Here is a 21,187-nt window from a genome sequence, read left to right as displayed (position 1 = left end):
TACTTATATTAAAAAACGAAACAACTAAAATATTCTATTTAATTTGCATATTCTTTGAAAGTAAGAGAATGTAAAGCTTTCATTTAAATTTTATTAATTGAAAAAAAAAATTAGATCACAAATTTACTTCATCATTATTTCAGACGAATTTCGATAAGAATAATTTTAATTTATACGAACATCGTCTCTTTGCAGAAGAAAAAAAGTCTCTTAGTGAAAAATTGTGAGAACGACAAGAACAATTACAGAAACATAACTCCATTTCAACAAGTTCTTGCTTTCACTATAACGGCTTTTTTCTACTCAGCGTATCGTTGCAATGATGGAATGGATGTGATAAATTACGATTATTTCTTTTCAAACAATTAATCGCCTGCTCATTCGTTCGATTCCTCGTTTTATACGCATTCAAAACGTAACACCAGGTGCTTTTCGTTCGCTCAGGTAAAGCTATTAATTTAATAAACTTGGAAAGTGACGTAAACTGGCATGAATAAGAGCTGGTCACGTGATTTCCGTTAGGGAAAAACGATTTCTCATTGGGTGAAGAGAACGTGTGTCATGAAAGCGCAAAAACGCAAAAGATCGATATTTTATTTTATACGACTCCTCTTCGGAGAAGTGGAGAGCTTCAGATATTAATTCCTTATGAATTTTAGAACACATCGAGAGCTCTTTTATAGTTTTTACCAAATTACCTCTTCCATATTATGATTTAATTAATATAGATATGTGCTATTTAAAGTGCCTTGGAATTTTCGTCTTTTGTGATATAATTTTTTTAGTTTCTGCACTTTTTAGGACAGTATGATAACGATGATTTTATGACGTAAGTGTTAATATTTATAGTGCATTATTAATAATATTTTCAATAAAAACCATAGTGTCTAGTGATTTTAGTTATATAGAACAATTTTCATATAAAATAACTGTCTAAACATAGAACAATTTATATTAAAATTTGAATAATCATGTTAAGCAAATGTATGTGAAAGAAAAACATGTTGGGTTTTTAAACGGTAATGTTGATGTTTTCTTTCTTTCTTTTTTTTTAATTGTATAATTTATCCGCAAAGGTAAAAAAGATATAATACAGAATCATTTTTTTCTCCGTTCTTTTTTACTGACACTTAATTCATTCGTCCGAAATTTTATTTAAAATAAAATCGTTTTCATTTAGGTCTTTTGGATTCAAAATAGCTTAATATAAATTAAGTTCATGCATTTTGGGACTTTTATTGTTAGTTGTATTGCTAATTTTATTTATAAAGATATAATACAGATTTTGTTCTAATATTGTTTTTTTTTTCATTCTTTTTTTACTTACACTTAATTCATTTGTCCGTAATTTTATTAAAAAAAATTGTTTTCATTTAGGTCTTTTGGATTCTGAATAGCTTAATATGAATTAAGTTGATGCATTTTGGTAGTTTTTTTGTTAGTTGTATTGCTAATTTTATTTCGCTCATAATAAATAAACAAAATAAGCCGCGAAACTGAAATGACAGTTAGTAATTCTGTAACTGTTTTAATACGAAACTTCAAAAATTGTAAATAAAACTTGGTGTATAACATTTACAAGTACTTCATTAAAAACTCAAAAGATTAATAGACTGCGTGTGCATTTAAAAAAGCAATAACCAATAACAGAAATTTCTCCTCAAATTGAAATTCGCAATAACTTTTAAGCCGTTACAATATTATGAAATCCGTTGAGAACAATTAAAATATTACAAAATCATTAATCATTTTATAGTTGGTTAAAATTATAAAATCGTAACTTTTCATAAATAATTTTTTTTTTACAATTTTTGAATATTTAGATTGTGTGTATTGTAGTTTTAATGTCTTTCGATATTATAATGGCTATCATTATTTAGTGTACTTAATTTTATGGAATTATCATTGTTTTATCCTAATTCATCATTATTATTGTACATATTGCACTGCCTCTTATTATCATTTATTTCCCGAATGACTCACCAAGGAACAAAAAAAAAAAAGAAAAAGAAAGAAAGAAAACCAAACAAAAACATTCTCTCCGTTTTATTCTCTATATTTAATGAAAGGGTATCTTCATTGCAATAAATCTTTCATTACTTTTTAAATTTTATTAACTATAAAGGTTAAAAGAAACGCATCTAAATATCCAGTTCAAGTTTTTTTTTTCCAGGTAGAGTAGAAAGTAAACAACACAAAGAAAATATAAACAGGAAAACTTTTGCGATCTTTTATAGAACATCATTACTAAATTTGATTTTAGTTTAAGAAACATAACTAATTTTTCCTGTTTTTCTGATATTCTGATTATTTGTTCGTAATTGCTAGCCATTTCATCCAATTAGTTATATATTAAGTGAATTTTTTAACGTAATTATGTTGCGTTTAAATAATAAGTTGTTAAAATCGAATTTTTTTTAAAAAATTCCTTCTGATGCGTCTCAACTTTTAATTCGCTTTTTCTTATATTGATTTAGTTTATTATATTTCAATGTTCTTTGATGATGTTTGTTCAAAGTTGATGCTTTGATCTGCTATTAAATATTCTAATTCTTAGAATAACATCTTTTTGTTTTTAAATGCACAAGTTTATATTTAATACTTGTTAGCGATATATTTCAAATGGAATGTTTTTAATTTTTCACCATAAGTTAAATATATTTAATACATAAGAGACATATTTTTACCTTTTAAAAAAACGTTATTGAATTTTTATGCCGGTTTCACATTTGTGCAAATTTTAACTTCATTAATCATTAATTTAAATCTGTGTGTCCTAAAAGATTCTGTGGAATCGTAATTCCTTGGCATTCATTCCGTAGTACCTTAGGGAGGGTTCCACGGAACTTTTTACTCATTTTCAGAACACGAACTCTTTCTTTACTGTTTTTTTTAAAATTTATTTATTAATTTTTTTACATTTATTATTTTTTATATTTATTATTTTTCATATTTATTATTTTTCATATTTATTAATTTTTTTTAAATACTTATTTTATGTATAAGGTGTTTTGACATCGTCTTTGATTTACAGGCACTGGGAAACCTTGCCAAAAATGAAAAAAAGAATAAAATCAGTTAATTAAAAATCGCAGAGTTGTTTTTAAATGAGACAAAAATATTAATCAAAATTAGGCGAATTGTTAGTGAAGTTAGTCAATTTAAAAAATGGGTTCAAAATAATGAAAATCTTTTTTACTTTCGGAAACCGTAAAGACAATGTTTGGCACCGTTTTTGTTTTTGTTTCGTTTAAACATTAATTTGCGACTTGCAGTGTGTTATTACAGCCCAATTTCTGTCAATGTTCATAAAACATATATCTAGACTGAACATTGCATAAAAGCCTATATTTCAAAATGCGATTTTTTGTACTAAAAGCTTTACTTATTTGCAAAAAATAAATTCTTACTTTTTCGTTTAATTAGTATGATTTGATGATATGCGGTTAAAACCATACATTTAAAACCTATTTTTCAAATATGCAAAAATGCATAAAATAATAAGCATTTTAAATTTTCTTAAATAACTTTCAAACGGTTGTAGTTAAAATTAATGTTGATAGAATATAAGTCTCTTTAGGTGGTCTCTATACAAATTATGATTAACGTTTCTTTAATAAGACACGAAACCTTCAGGATAAAATTCAAAAAAGAATTTTTTTTCTTCAAAAATTTGAATTGCTCACAATAATTTGTATTTTTTTTTCCATAAATTGTAAATACTTGGGTAGTTAGATTAATTTTTGATATTACGTTAAAGTTAGCAAAATAGTTCAAATATTTACCCATAGACATAAAATAATAAGAGGAAAGCTCATTTGCATTGGATGCCTGTAAGTGACGTCATCGTTGGTAATTCGTGGCATTTTTCGATTCTGAAGCGAATCAGGTTTGACACACGCGTGACGTCCCTTACAAGTATTTAATTAAATCTAATATAAATCACATGGTTATTTTATTCGGTGAACAGCCGATCCAATTTTCTGGGTTTACGACTACTAATGTTCAACTCCGTAGTCTTGTAATTTTGAACCTCAAGCCAGAAGACAAGGGAACTCCCGGATCAAGTATCGTGAGAAATTTGCCTTCGTGGAGGACTTTTTGATGGAACTAGCCTGCATTCGCGTTACGTGGAGAGGGAGACCAGGAGAACCTCCCACGGTTAGTCTGACGGCAAGGGGACTCTTACCCATGATCCGTTCACCACTGAGGATATTTTAAGTCAGCATCGTGATCGGTACAAACCGGGTGCGGAATTCGAACCCGGCACATCTCATTGGGAGGTGAGCGCTCAATCCCCTCACCACGGCTCTTCAAAAGTTATTGAAAAAAAGTGGAAAAGGGTTTAAATTTTTTTCTTCTTATTTTTGCATTTATTAGTTTATTTATTAGACAGGGGCGTCTGCAGAAATTCTCTCAGGAGGAGGGGGAAGGAGAAAATTCAACTCTAAAAAATTTGCCTTCGTGGTGGACTCTTTGATGGAACTAACCCGTATTTACGTAACATGTAGAGGAAAACAGATAAATGTTAACCCGGCGGCAAGTGCCGTCGCGCTAATATTTTGATTTCGCGGAGGTTTTCGTGGTTTTCCTCTCCATGTAACGCAATTGCGGGTTAGTTCCAACAAAAAGGCAAATTTCTCCCAGTACTTGATCCAGGAGTTCCCTTGTTTTCTGTATTGTGTTCAAAATTACAAGGCTACGGAGTTGAACATTAGTAGTTGTTAACCCAATTTTGGGTCGGTTGCTCGACGACGGTTGTAAAAAATAACAAAGTGTTAAATTTAAAAATTACAAGCGATTTATGTTTTCACTGTGTTTCAAGTTGCTCACAGTTGACCGTAACGTATTCTTTTAAAGTCGACATGTGTCAACCCATTAACTTTATAACAATACGTTCAAAGGGAATTGAATTTTACTATTGACGAAAATCGTAAATCAAAACAGAGCAATCATACGAGGAAGCTATTATGTGATATATCATTTTCATTTCCTCGAGTCTTCGCGTTATTGATATCTCCAGCCATTATTTTTCAATTTGAGAGCCAATTTTATTTTATTCTTTCTCTTTGTTATATTTTTTTTAAAGGTCTCGAAGAAAATTGATGCGTCTCTCTCTCTCTTTTTTTTTCTTTTTTTGGCGAGAAAAACGAATGAAAGTTTAAATTATGTAGTGTAGTTTGGACGATTGTTTATTACTTTATGACGGAGGTTGTAGAGTATTTGATATTATTCAAAACTGGGAGAATATGTATACAATTTGATCTTATAATACTGTTTCGTAGAAATTTGGGTCCGTTAACGGACCCTTCACAAAATATCTTTTCATAAAAAACGGACCCTTCACAAAATAATTTATATTTTAATCGGGCCCTTCACAAATTTGTTTATCTTCATTATTGTTTTGTTAATCGAATAAACCCTTCCCGGGGGGCCGGGGGAGAGAAAAACGGTCCGAGACAAATTAAGTTTCCCCAAGTTTAAATTCCAAATGTAGTATTCTAAGAAAATATTTCTACTTTTACAAGCATCGCGTGCGCATTCTTTTTAATATTAAATCACAATTTTTTTTGTGAATAAATAATTAATCAATTTATATTTATTCATAAAATTAATTAATGGAATATTATGTAAATAAAAATTAATTTCTGGCAATTTTCTTTAAATAAAATATTATAAATTTAAGAATTGTTTAAGTTTACTTAATGCGCAACACATTAAAAGTGATACATTATTAAGTTGTGTTATACATCTTGTGCGCATTCTTATTAATATTAAATCATAATTTTTTTTCGTAAATAAATAATTGATCAATTTATATTTATTCATAAAATTAATTAATAGAATATTATGTAAATAAAAGTTAATTTCTGGCAATTTTTTTACATAAAATGTTGTAAATTTAAGAATTGTTTAAGTTTACTCAATGCGTAACACATTAAAAGTGATACATTACTAAGTTGCCAGGGGTCTGTCCAGACATTTTGTGAAAGGTCCGTTTTTCGTGAAATTGTGAAAAAATTACTCACATTCTTTCAACCAGGGTCCGCTTTTATGAATTTGTGCAAATAGGGTCCGTTATTGCAAAAAAAAAAAAAAAAAAAAAACTTTTTCAAGGAGTTTTTAAATTGTAAAGACATACAAGATTATGCTCAACACTGTAAAATTATAATTAAAAAAATTAAATTTTAAAAAATAAACAACAATTGCTGTTTCTAAATTAGAGATGCAACATACTAATATTTGTATTTAGCCTTTACTGCTGAACGCAGAATATTCATTTCGGACGAATAATGGAAGAATCGTCTGCCGAAGACAAAATTTAGTTCGTTTACATCTGTTTTTCTCCTTCCCCCCCTTCCTGGGAAGAATTTATTCGATTTACAAAATAATAATGAAGTTAAAATATTTTGTGAAGGGTCCGTTTTTAAGTTAAAATATTTTGTGAAGGGTCCGTTTTTATGAAAAGATATTTTGTGAAGGGTCCGTTAACGGACCCAAATTTCTTCTAAACAGACCCCTGGTTGCGTTATTTAAAATATGCTAATTAAAATTATTAAAAATGTGAGTGATTTTGTTTCGATTATTCGTCCGAAATGAATATTCTGTGTGGAGCAGTATAGGCTAAATACCAAATACTTGTATGTTGCATCTCTAATTTAGTAGCAGCAATTGTTGATCATAATCTTGTATCTATTTACAATTTAAAAACTTCTTGAAATGGTTTTTAGCAATTTTTGCAATAACAGGACCCTATTTTCACAAATTCACAATGGCAGGACCCTGGTTGTAAGAATGTGACTTAACGCTTATTTTGTATTCGCAAATTACGAGTAGTTTTTTTCACAATTTTACAAAAACTGGACCTTTCACAAAATGTCTGTACAGACCCCTGTTATCTGTTAAAACTGAACATACCAGTACTTAATATATACCTATTTCTACCATAGCCGGTCAAACGCCCGTACTTTATGTTTCTTAATTGAATGTATGAAATATGGATGTTAGAAAGGAAATAAACTAAAAAAACTTTTTTATAATTAGACAAAATTGTATATTGCCAATTTTTATGTACTACAAACGCAAAGGATAAGAATTTTAATTCATTACTCAACGCATTATAAATTTTACTATAAAAGTAAACAAAAATTATTTTCTGGCTAATAATTTTTAAAATGATGAATAAGTAATATACTGTTTTATATATTTTATCCTAAAATATATAAAACACCGTTAAGTAATATCTTAATATTACTTAACGCCGTTAAGTAATATCTTAATACATTTCAATAAAATAACGTCTCTTTTAACTAAAAGTCTTTGATTTGAGATAAAAAGTAAAATCGCAAAGAAAAATACTAAGAAATGAAGATAAATATGTCAGGTAAAAATCACTACTTAAAGGATAAAGTAATATTTCGCATGTAAAAAATACCAGGGGTCTGTCCAGACATTTTGTGAAAGGTCCGTTTTTGTAAAATTGTGAAAAAATTACTCGTAATTTGTGAATATAAAATAAACGTTAAGTCACATTCTTTCAACCAGGGTCCTGCGTTTGTGAATTTGTGCAAATAGGGTCCTGTTATTGCAAAAAACTCTTTCAATGAGTTTTTAAATTGTAAGGATATACAAGATTATGCTCAACACTGTAAAATTATAATAAAAAAAATAAATTTTAAAGAATAAACAGCAATTGCTGCTACTAAATTAGAGATCCAACATACAAATATTTGGTATTTAGCCAGCCTATACTGATGAACGCAGAATATTCATTTCGGACTAATAAAAGAAGAAGCCGTCTGCCGAAGACAAAACTTAGTTCGTTTATATTTGTCTTTCTTTACCCCCACCTCCCTGGGAAGAATTTATTCAATTAACAAAACAATAATGAAGGTAAACAAATTTGCGAAGGGTCCGATTAAAAGATAAATTATTTTGTGAAGGGTCCGTTTTTAAGTTAAAATATCTTGTGAAGGGTCCGTTTTTATGAAAAGATATTTTGTGAAGGGTCCGTTAACGGACCCAAATTTCTTCTAAACAGACCCCTGAATACCCTTTATTAAGTTGATCATATTCACCTTCGTTAATTAAGCATCTTATCAAATAATACTTATGGCCAATAAGAATGCACTGACAACGTTAAGAAACGATTTTAAACCATTATCTTCTAATACTACACATATAAAAGTATCCACCTGATTACTGCATAGTGCACAAAAGTAATGCATGCTGCACAAAAGTAAATAAATAAAACTCCCTGAATAAAATCTGATATTGTTAGATTGTTATTCTATATTGATTTCACTAAAATGGTTTTAAGATTTAAATTAAAATCTGTTTGCATAGAATAGAAAAAAGGTGGGATATTTATAGTTCATTCATTAATAGTGCATCTCAGTGTATAAAAATCCGTTCATTCGATCAAAAGTTAATTAGGGTGTTCCGTTTCTCAATCGGCAAACTGCAGCACAGCGAAATTTTTTTTAAAAATTACATTAGTAAAAATTCTTGAAATTAGTTTTAAAGCATACATAAATTTGGATCAAAATGTTCAGTATCTAAGGAAGTAAATAAATATTCTAGGCTTAGAAGCCTACATGAGGGATTTTTTTCAACTTTTTTTTAAAAAAGGAAAAAGGATAAAAGAGGGCTAAATGGATATTTTCCCATTAAAACTTTTTTAATAAAATGGTGAGCTTTTTAGTCTAAAGATTTCAGGAATTATTTCAATTCAATTGATTTTTCAATTCCCAGTAAAAAGTATTTCATAATTTTTGGTTGTATTTAAAATTCTTTCTCATTTTTATATTCTTGATTCTTTTTAAAGTCAATGGACGGGGAAAGCCGTAATACAAACTCACGCAATAGCTAAAAGCTTCTGATAAAATAATCATTAATTCTAGAAAACAACGATCTAATTTTTAGAAAATAACTGAATCCTTGCATTCTATTTAGAATAACAACGTGTGTTGTTTTTGTTTTATTTTCATAACAGAAGTGATTTGCGTGAAAAACCTATTTACCTAAACTAAACTACTTAATAATAAAAACCATTGATGTTTTTCTACTGATTATAAATATTTACCTAGGGTAGGATTGTTTATGCTTATACGAAATGACTAATATGCTAATATGAAATAAAGTGATATAGAAAAAAATTAATGCCAATAAGGGTTAAGATATAATTTTCCGGTTATTTTACAAGTCCGGTTATTTTCCAGTAATTTTTATTTTGTAGAACAGGAAGGTATGTTACGTAATTTAAAAATCTTTTTCTTGTGAAGTGTGTGTGTGTTTATGTTAATATGTCGCTTATAAATGTTTATAAATAATGCTTATAAATGTTATGTCGCTTATAAATATTTGCCTGGTACCTTACGATAAAAAATGTGGATGAAAATTTAATTTTACTTGAAGTTTGATATTCAATTCTTTGTATGTAGCGTGCATAATATATTTTCGGAAATTTATATTATTAGAAAATTGTACTAACACTATTAAACGAATTACGGTTTGTTTATTGTTATTATTAAGTTAAAAAAATTTCACGATTTGCTTCATACTCCACTATGTTGATTTGATAGTATTTGATTTGATATGATAGTTTAAAAAAAATTTATAAAAAATGCATAGAAAATTCTGCTTAAAGCTTGAAATTTGCATATAATATATTTGCGATTCTGTTAAAAAAAAATTGCATTGAAACCATTAAACCACACTAAAAAATTCCAGATGAAATTTTAAACTACTGGCACCATCAGTGCAGCATCTATAAAATCCATTTTTACTGTGAAAATTTATTTACCATAATTTTTACAGAAATATTTAAGCAATTACGGTGATTTTACTGTAAATATTACCGTATATAAAAACATCAGATATTTCAGATTCTTTGGTCCGTAAAACTTTACGGTAAAAATGGATTTAAAGCTTCCTGAAAACGGTAAAAAGCTTCCCGTGTGTTCCTGAGCAACACTGTTAAGTTTATTTACTCATGTTTTTAGATTAAAATTAGTTCCATTTGATTATACTTGTTTCTTATGACAATAGATTAAAAAATTAATTTTATGGCTTTTCCCCACTAACTCTTATGTCATATGTGATAGTGTGGAAAAAAAGCTTCATTTTTCTTTTCTTTTTCTTAAATAAAAATATACATCTAATAAAATAAGCATCAAAATTTAATAAATATAAAAAATAATGATTTGAAAATATCAGATTGATTAAAAATTATGATTCGTAAACTTCTTTTTGGCAAATTTTTTAAGTTTATATTCCCCCTATATCATAAACAAGACCCTTTCTCTATATTTTCCCTGTGTTTTTTTTTATTTTCTCTTTTACACGTGATTATTTTAAAAATTGTTCATATTTTATTTTCAAAGCGTAATTTTTCTAGATTTGCATCGTAATGGGAGCAATAAATGATTTCTGATATAGCGAGTGAATTAAGAAATAAAAAAAAAAAAAGACGAGTAAAGTAAACAAATCAGTGAATCGTCATATTAAAGAATTAGCCAATCAACGTAAAACAACGTATTAGTGAACTAATTTATAAATATATGATTAATTATTCATTTAATTTATAATTTAAAATGCGGTTATTTACAAGAATTCTTCTTTTTTATTTCTCGAACAAAAAGTAAAGCTTATTTTCTATTATTATCTAATTTCAACTGAATTTATAACGACAAAGGAAAATATCATGATTCGAAATTCCGCGGAACAAGAGCTCTTAAATTGGTTATTAATTTCTCTTAATTATAATGTTATCTCTTAAATTAATTCTTATATCAGTTCTAAACGTTTCCTACAAGGTGCGAGCAAATTTCATAGCCAATCCAGATTTATATTATTTTCTGACATGAACAAACAAACACAAAATTAGAAGAAAAAAATAGTTATAAAAATTTACAAAAAAGAGAAGAGAAAAAAAGGGAGGCAATAATTTAAAAGGGAAATTATTTTCTTCTTTTTTTTGGCAACTAGAAAAACGCAATTTCTAAAATTTTCTTTTTTGATAATCGGTGCTTAACAAAGCAAATTTCACTTCAAGGACATGCCTTAAACGTAGATTTTAATCTAATAGTGTATTAAATTTATTTCTAATATTTTATTTGATCTCATTTTTTGCATGATTTTGGTTGAAAACATCCTGCAAAATGAGGAAAAAATGCAAAATATTTACATTCGACAATTTACGAAATTGCATTATTAGGGTAGCCTTCAATTCAATATTCCGTTTTTTTCCATTATTGTTTTTTATTCATGAAGTTAGTACCATAAAATAAACGATTTTTATGATAATAGTTAATTTCGACAAACTTCCTTAACAGAGCTATATATAGAGGTACTTATATTTATCTGAATATTTTTTCCGCTTTTTGGGTTAGAATAGAGAAATTTAATATTAATTCAACACATTTATTTTTTATTGGAGAAGGGTTTGTTTCGTTTTCCCGATAAATTTGAAGCAAAATAGCATTTAATGAATTCGTTTTTTAAGCGGAAAAAGCTATAAAATTTACTTTACTCAAGAACCAATTTTTTAAAAAAGTTGTTATATTTTAAGAGAAAAAAATTTAGCTTCAAATTATAAAAATTTTATTTTAAAGTTGAAACAATAATTTTTTTAAAATACTAGGAGGCTTGTCTTCCTGTTCGCCCCCCTTAGTTGCTTCGCATTCATTATAGTTTTTTGTCTTCAGAATCGATAAAAAAGGTCATTATGTTAATAAAATCGATAATTATTAAAATGTTATGTAAGCACATTTTTTAATATGCTAATCGGGGCTATAGGAACAGTTAAATACAGTCCCTGGCCAAACTATTAGATGCACTATAGGATTCTATGTAAAATGTTAATTATCAAGTGATACTAAAAAGCTTTATTCTTTTTGCGCAACTGAAACCGGTTTGCACTTGTTTACGTTCTTTTATCAATTGGTTATATTAAAGGCCAGTTTACACGGTCCAATTTCTTAAATTCGAGAAATTGGACGGATTTCTCTGTCCAAGAAATTGGATGATTCATCGACACTATCCAAGTTCTTGAATGTCATTGATTCGTTGAAAGAAAAACTTGCGCATGCGCATTGTTTATATTCAACATTATAAAATAATACTTACATAAGTTTAAAATTACTAAATAAATTCAAATAAAATCATAATAACACAAATAAACCGCAACAGATCAATTTATTTGAACTAAAATATATGAAAACAGACTACAAAATGACATAATTTGCTGCCTGCTTGTTGACGTCACAAAACCTAAGACGCTGATTGGTTAAGAGAGAAAAAACTTGGATGGAAAGTAGAACACGCTCTACTATCGTCCAAGAAGTTGGACCAAGTTCTTGGATGATTGTTGGCACGATCCAAGCTCAAAGCAAAACAAGTTTCCATCAATATCAATCAATCACTGTCCGAGAAATTGGATCGTCTAAACAGGCCTTTAGACCATATATAATCAGGGGTCTGTTTAGAAGAAACTTGGATCCGTTAACGGACCCTTCACAAAATATCTTTTCATAAAAACGGACCCTTCACAAATTTGTTTATCTTCATTATTGTTTTGTTAATCGAATAAACTCTTCCCGGGAGGGGGGATGAAGAAAGACGGTTCGAGACAAAGTTTAAATTCCAAATGTAGTATTCTAAGAAAATATTTCTACTTTTACAAACATCTTGTGCGCATTCTTATTAATATTAAATCATATTTTTTTTGTAAATAAATAATTGATCAATTTATATTTATTCATAAAATTGATTAATGGAATATTATGCAAATAAAAATTGATTTCTGGCAATTTTTTAAATAAAATATTATAAATTTAAGAATTGTTTAAGTTTACTTAATGCATAACACGTTAAAAGTGATACATTTACTAAGTTGTGCTATTTAAAATATGTCAATTGAAATTATTAAAAATGTGAGTGATTTTGTTTCCATTATTCGTTCGAAATGAATATTCTGCGTTGAGCAGTATAGGTTAAATACCAAATACTTGTATGTTGCATCTCTAATTTAGTAGCAGCAATTGTTCAGCAGAATCTTGTATCTATTTACAATTTAAAAACTTCTTGAAAAGGTTTTTAGTAATTTTTGCTATAACAGGACCCTATTTGCACAAATTCACAAAAGCAGGACCCTGGTTGAAAGAATGTTACTTGACGCTTATTTTGTATTAGCAAATTACGAGTAGTTTTTTCACACTTTTACGAAAACAGTACCTTTCACAAAATGTCTGGACAGACCTTATAAATAATTAGACCAAAGTATTAGACGCACTGCAGTGTTTTAATAATGACATATTTTGCACGTGTTTACATGCAATACTTTAATATTTAAACATACATGTAATGGGTTCTTATTCAGGAGATGTTTTATATATACTTCCTATTTGTATTTATTTTTAACGTATTGCATTGCAATGTTAACCCATTGATACACGAGCGTAAACAAGTGCAAACCGGTTTCAGCTGCGTAAAAACAATAAAACTGTATAGTATCACTTGATAATAAAGATTTTACACAGAATATTACAATGAGTCTAATACTATATACTTCAGTCGAACTCTGTTATTGTGAATTCTTTGCGGAATCAGAAATAAGTTCACTATAAACGATGATTCACTATATCCTAAATATAAAAAAAAAAATGAATTTTTTTTTTTTTTTTTTGCTTTAAAAGATCCAAAAAAAAATCGAGTTAAAGGGAGTAAAGTTCGAGTAATCGAGAATAATTAACATGAAATTGAAGATAAAAGGGTCGGGACCTCATAAAAAAATCGAGTTATAGTAATATTCGAGTTATCGTACTTCGAGTTAAAGCGAATTGACTATATAGTTCAGTCGAACTCTGTTATTATGAATTCTCTGCGGAATCAGCAATAAGTTCACTATAAACGATGATTCACTATATCCTAATTATCAAAAAAATAATTTTTTTTTTTTTTTGCTTTAAAAGATCCAAACAAAATCGAGTTAAAGGGAGTAAAGTTCGAGTAATCGAGAATAATTAACATGAAATTAAAGATAAAAGGGTCGGGACCTCATAAAAAAATCGAGTTATAGTAATATTCGAGTTATCGTACTTCGAGTTAAAGCGAATTGACTATATAGTTCAGTCGAACTCTGTTATTATGAATTCTCTGCGGAATCAGCAATAAGTTCACTATAAACGATGATTCACTATATCCTAATTATCAAAAAAATAATTTTTTTTTTTTTTTGCTTTAAAAGATCCAAACAAAATCGAGTTAAAGGGAGTAAAGTTCGAGTAATCGAGAATAATTAACATGAAATTAAAGATAAAAGGGTCGGGACCTCATAAAAAAATCGAGTTATAGTAATATTCGAGTTATCGTACTTCGAGTTAAAGCGAATTGACTATATAGTTCAGTCGAACTCTGTTATTATGAATTCTCTGCGGAATCAGCAATAAGTTCACTATAAACGATGATTCACTATATCCTAATTATCAAAAAAATAATTTTTTTTTTTTTTTTGCTTTAAAAGATCCAAACAAAATCGAGTTAAAGGGAGTAAAGTTCGAGTAATCGAGAATAATTAACATGAAATTAAAGATAAAAGGGTCGGGACCTCATAAAAAAATCGAGTTATAGTAATATTCGAGTTATCGTACTTCGAGTTAAAGCGAATTGACTATATAGTTCAGTCGAACTCTGTTATTATGAATTCTCTGCGGAATCAGCAATAAGTTCACTATAAACGATGATTCACTATATCCTAATTATCAAAAAAATAATTTTTTTTTTTTTTTGCTTTAAAAGATCCAAACAAAATCGAGTTAAAGGGAGTAAAGTTCGAGTAATCGAGAATAATTAACATGAAATTGAAGATAAAAGGGTCGGGACCTCATAAAAAAATCGAGTTATAGTAATATTCGAGTTATCGTACTTCGAGTAAAAGCGAATTGACTGTAGTTTGGCCAGGGACTGTATACCGTACTCGTTCCATGGAGTTTTAAATATAGATTCTTTCTTACCTTTTTTATTTTTTATTCTGAATTATTAACGGAGTACATGTTCCGAAATAGTTTCATTTCTGCTGGTGGTTGTGAAGGTCAAATAAGTGGGGAGTTCTCAGTTAAGTGTTTCATGCATACATAATGAAAACGCTAAACGAGAGTTGGTTATAATGTTTTATCTCGAAAAAAAGAATATTACTTAACAAAGGATTCCACAAATAGCCAGTTTATGGAATTTTTATGGTCAGGTCAGCTGTTATTTCGGTCGAGTTAAGAAATACGATAATTTATTCGTTTACAGTTTATGGTAATGGTGCAAAAAGAAAAGGAGTTTTTTTTAGGTTTAAAAAAATATTTTTCAAACCATTTTTTTAGAAATAAATATTAGTTATTTTGATTGTAAATATGTATTTCTCAAGGGCAATGACCCCCTAAAACTCAACTTTTCTTCATTTTGCAATTATTAAAACTAAACAGTAAGTAAAGTAAACTCAGTGTGCGTAGAGTTTTTAAAAAATGCTTAAAGGGGTTTATTTTTGATTTACGTTTTTTAAAAACCCTTAAAAGTGCATTTTTTTTATTCGGGGTTTGTAAAAAGTGCTTAATTTTCTATGTTTTGAAAAGAGATTTTTTCTTTGCAGTGTCGATTGTCCTTCTAAATTACAAGAAATGCATTATTTTTCACAATTTTCTCTGCAATATTTATCAGAAACTAATTATTTTATAATGAGTATGTAAAGGTTTTGTGGAATATTTTTGAATTTTATTGATTTCATGTTTTTAAATTAAGAACTTTAAACGATAGAAAACAAATTATTTTTATTACTGCATGCACAGATCCTAATTATGATTTTTTGGATAGTGATTAAAAATATTTTTTGAGTGCTTGAAAAATACTTAAAAGATGCTTATTTTTTGTTGAAAAATCTGACTACTCACCCTGATAACTGAATTTTTTTACCTTGGATTCAAAGTCTTGATGGCATAATAATAACCAATACAGAGGTGTGTAATTAGTATCACACAAACCTTTAAATTTGAATTGCATATTGTATAAAAACATTATCTTCAAACATGCTCCATCGATATTTTAAGATCTATTAATCGCATTTCCATCTTGTTTTTTTAAATTTTTTTTAAAGAAAGTTGTAAAAGAATAAATTTTCCAAATTTTTTCTTTAAACTTGAAAAAAAAGAGGCATAAAAGTAATATATATTATATTGTGTTTAATTTAAAGAGTTTTTTTTTCTCCCAATTTTGCATAAAAAGTGGACTTTGAAGATTATATGAATCTCAATTATACATACAATAAATAAAAGATATTACATTGAACTCAATTGTCTAAAAACATAATGAAAATCGGATAAATATTGAAAGGAAGAGGTAGCAAAATATTTTATCCAATTGAACACAATCGAAGTATGTCGATTTATACCTGGTATCCTAAAAATGGCTGACGAATTTTGATAAAAATGAAAAGAATGGAACTTGATTAAAATATACAATTTCAGACATTTATGAGTGCGAAACTAGGTATTTCATTCCACAGAATTGCAAATTTGATAGATTTTTCATCAATAGATGGCGTTTCAAGCGCTCAAGAGATGCGACAGGGAAATTGAATCCGTATCATCCTCAGTCGGTATTACGCAACAAAATCACTTAATCACCACTCGTGAAGGCTTTTGATGATAATTCTCACGTTAGAACAGTGTATATTCATCTGTTCTGAATACCAATTTTATATACTGATTGAAGATATTATTCTGCAGCGCCATCTATTGGCAGGAATTTTAACTAAATTTAACTAAATAAATATGAAATCTTCGACATTGAAAAATTTTTCGATCTTCCCCTTTCCTTAAATTTAAGAACATGAGTTATAATAACCGCGATTTTTTCTTAATATTTACAGATTAACAAAAGCAGGCTGTTCAGTAATGACCGAAATTATTTTTTATTTTTAAATAAATAACAATAAATCATAATAAAGTAAAATCGTAAGTTATCATTGGAGGTCACAATGTAATATTTTTGCACGAAATAACAGTAAGACTACAGAAACCTAACGAATCACAACAGAAGAAAGTGGGACTGAAAATGTCATAACCTGTGTAAAAAAAAGAGAGGGTAAATTAACCAGGTAATTAAATTGGTTATGTTTTTCATCCCGTCTTCGTCACTATTGATATTTTTGCTTTTTTCCCTCACTAAAATATAAATTTACAACCCTTACTGAGTATCCTTTTGAACTTCATTTTTGACAAATGTTTTAAAAATGTGCATTAAGATTTAAGCGTGGTCATTACGGTAACACCATATATAACGTTGCTGACACTACCTTTATAATTTGTTTCCAAAAATCACTGACACATATTAATCACAACAGCTATTTTTGGTGTCTATTTGTGCTCTAACAATTTGCATTTATCCGAATTCAGAAATCGTTGAAACTAATGAATTCTGCAAGCATTCCGGAACAAAACTATGTATCATTTTGAGGGGGGGGGGATGAACGGAGACGGAGTTACGGGTCATCATCATGCATATAAATAGTCAATTAACGAACGATAAATGTATGTTCTGCCCTAATTCTAATTATGGACCGGGGAATACTTGAAGTTCATCCGCAAAAGTGTTGCCATCACGTAATCTGCATATCTGGAATGTCATTAAAAATCATGGAAACTCATGAATTTTGACCTCCATCGAAACTTGTCATGGGAAGTCATGATTTTAAGTGATAAATACTAAGAATTCATAGAAACTCTCAGTTCATTATGGATTTTTGTCTACTGTAGCCCTTAATAATGACGCACGATTTAAATATCCTGCAATTTGTATTAACATGCAGGGCCTTAGGTCAGGCAGGAGCCCCTTGGTTTTATATGTAGTTATATTAAGCATATATTTGTAGAAAAATTAATTCAACCAAAATGTTTTGAGCCTTGATAAATATTAAAAATTTTAGTGAAATTTAATTTTATAAATGATTTTATTTTAGAAAAAATTAAAGTTAATACTTTTGTTTATTCTGCGAAGTGTTTTTTTAAATTTTTATTTCGATTTAAAAGGCATTAAATATTTTTAACTCCATTTTTCTAATTTGTATGTTTGTTACGGCTAATTGCTGAATTTTTTTTTCTGTTTGTTTAATAGTTTAGTTCTTTTTTATTGCATTTGTTTAAAAGATCTTATTAAAAAATTGCGCAAAGCACACACACACCAAAGCATTGCCTCACATCATGTTTATTCATAACTCGACCTGCCCTATTTAAGGGCATACGAGTGTAGATTCATGAAACATATATTATACACACATAAAACATCAGAAATTATATAAAATCACAGAAACTTGAAATCACAGATGTCAGTGGCAACAGCCCGACAGAAAAAAATACAGCATTACAAGTAACAACACAAAAAAAGGAATAACCTCAATGACATCTGCCAAAACTGAGCCATTATAAAAAAATAAATAAATAAATAGATTAAAATCCAATACGATCCCTTACGCAATTAAAAAAAAAAGAATACAATACAAAAAATTTTAAATCTCAAGAAGGAACGATAAAAAAGGTCCCAAAGTTAAAAAGAAACATAATAACAACATACACTAATACAAAGGACTAAGTAGTTAAAAACATGACCTATAACCGGGCCAAGACAAATTAAAAAAAAACTATAATAAAAATTTAAAAACTCAAAGTCTAAAATTAGTAAATTTATAAAAATAAATAATAAAATAGTAAAACATGATACGGTTGAGACACCCAAATTAGAGGCCGTGGATTCTGAATTATTATTAGACTTCCTCTAGAATATCCTCCAATGTTTGTTTAATGATGGATTTAATTATACCCCTGCAGGTCGAGCTTGAAAAGCATTGAACTTGATCTAAATTTTGAAAATGATTTCCACGGAGTGTTCGGAATCTTGGGCAATGCAAAATCAAGTGATCAACATTTTGAAATTCACCACAATAATTGCATGCCGGGGATTTGTTAAAGAGTCTACTTTGATGGTCACCGAACACTCCATGGCCCGTTAAAAATTGGTTAAATTGCCTCACATCATGTAAAACAATACTGTTTGTAAGAAAGAGCGTTATAGTCAGTTTGGTCTCCCTTCGACTTTATTGAGTGATAATGTATTTGCCCATGTAAGCCATGGCAAGTGTTTGGTAGAAGTCATGAAAAATCAAAGAATGTCATGGATTAAAAAACTCTAGATTTAGTTGGTATAGGTTATTCTTCTCTAATTTTACGACAAAGCATTGTTTTATTTTCAACATCGTTTCTTTTTTTTGCTCTTTTCAGGTTTACAAACACCATGGAGATACTACTTAGCAACTGCACCCTTTCAACTGCATCTTACGAAGGCGACAAGGCTTACGTCTTCCTCGCCTCCACGACAGCCGTCCTCTCTTTCTTCCTCAATCTAAGTCAGTTCATCATCATCATCCATCAGCGATTACTCAAAGAAAACAAAAACATCATCATCATCAACCTCTGCATCTGCGGTCAACTCTCATCCGCTTCGGTGATCTGGTACATCTACAAGGTCGTCTCCTTCTGGCAAGAGGAACGCCTGGTGGACGATTACCTGCTGTGCTTCTTGCTGCCATCCGGTCTGCATCTTCTGACCATTTTCATCTTCACGCCTTTAATCACCTTATTAGTGCTACAGCACAATCTGGTGATTCGACCCAAGACTGGAAAGCGATTCCAAAGCAATCATTTGGTGATCGGATTGCTGATCGTCCTCTCCTGGTGCCAAGCCATCATCATATCCATCATACCATTAACCGGTTGGAACAACTGGAACGGTGTTTGTTCTCTTCCACTAGCATGGTCTCCGTCCTTCACTATATTAATTTGTATTATATACTTCTTACACTATCCAATAGTGCTGATATTACTGGCAGATTTGTGCCTGTGGTCTTCAAAGCGGAGAAATTCCATCAGTCCAGAACCGCTTTGTTGCCAATCGAAACTCGAGCTTTGTCACGCCGTCCGAATAGCAGAAAAGCCTTTGAGCAACAGGAATGCTATTTTTCTATTTCTATTGTACATGGCAGGAACGATGCCTTTCATGTGTTACGCTGCTAGCGTTGTCATGGATCAAGACATGGACTTCTGCAGCTCGTTGGTTGCTAATGAAAAAGCTGCGATGTGGACTTCTTGGGTGACAGTTGTTTTTGCTGCAATCCGTCCGTTGTTTCACATATTTATGGAAGACGATTTGGGCGACGCTACTGCAGTTTTCATCACAACAGTGTCCAGGAGAAAAAACTGCAATACGTGATATTTACAGAACTATGAAATTGTATTTATTTTTTAAAGTGTCAAAAATACGATTTTTTTTCGCTTCATTTTGTGGAATGTATTGTGTTTTTAGCTGTTTCTTTCCTGTATAAAAAGTCAGTATGCAAACAAGTATGAAGAAAGGTTACTTCATTAGACCACTTCAAAAAAAATGATCGTCTAATTCGTCAATTTTATTGTGTTCGTGTTAATGCAATTATTACTTTACATACTACACATATCTATTTGGCAATTATTTTTCTTTTATTTTATAGCCGTCGTTGAACAGCCGACTCAATCTTTGAGTTTACAAGTACTAATATTTAACTCTGTTGCCTTGTAATTTTGAACCCAATCCAAAAGACACGGGAACTCCTGGATCAAGTATTGGGAGAAATTTGCCTTCGTGGAGACTTTTTGATGTATTTGCGTTACATTGAGAGGAAGACCACAAGAATCTCCCACAGTTAGCCGAGCGGCAAAAAGGACTCTAACCCATAATCCGTTTACCACTGAGGATATTTCATGTCAGCATTGTGGTCGACACAAGCCGAATGCAGTTTGTCGGTCTCTATGGTTTGTCGACCACCTTTATGATCGCGTTTGGGAGGCACAGAGTTTTTTTCCCCGTAGACTTTGTATTGAAGAAAGCCTTTAGGAAAAAAAAGACAAACCTCTTCCCATCTTTTAAAGCTAACTAGTTTTTACGATATATAATTAAATGCAAACTTAAACAAAAAATATAATTATCAATTTATTTAAAAATAGCTTTATCATTCGTAAATTTGTTTTTACATACAATTATTTAATTTGGGATCATTTTTTATAGACGCTAAATTTTATCCAACGATCCGTCTTTTCATGACACCAATCAGAGCGGCATT

The 21,187-nt window shown here is 29.4% G+C and overlaps 1 protein-coding gene across 1 annotated transcript; it reads left to right on the top strand.

The window, feature by feature from the left end:
- The first annotated feature begins 259 nt into the window (after window positions 1–259).
- Window positions 260–20,371, top strand: LOC107451087 (uncharacterized). The gene is made up of 2 exons (XM_087169440.1): window positions 260–829; window positions 19,317–20,371. The coding sequence occupies exons 1-2, from the start codon at window positions 825–827 to the stop codon at window positions 20,302–20,304; spliced, it is 993 nt and encodes a 330-aa protein (XP_087025566.1). The 5' UTR covers window positions 260–824; the 3' UTR covers window positions 20,305–20,371.
- Window positions 20,372–21,187: the final 816 nt, after the last annotated feature.

Source organism: Parasteatoda tepidariorum, chromosome 8, assembly GCF_982258835.1.
Source record: "Parasteatoda tepidariorum strain Cologne lab strain chromosome 8, Ptep-v5.0, whole genome shotgun sequence".
Classification (NCBI taxonomy): domain Eukaryota; kingdom Metazoa; phylum Arthropoda; class Arachnida; order Araneae; family Theridiidae; genus Parasteatoda; species Parasteatoda tepidariorum.
Note: the sequence above shows the minus strand (reverse complement) of the source record. Positions and strands in the feature narration are given on the sequence as shown.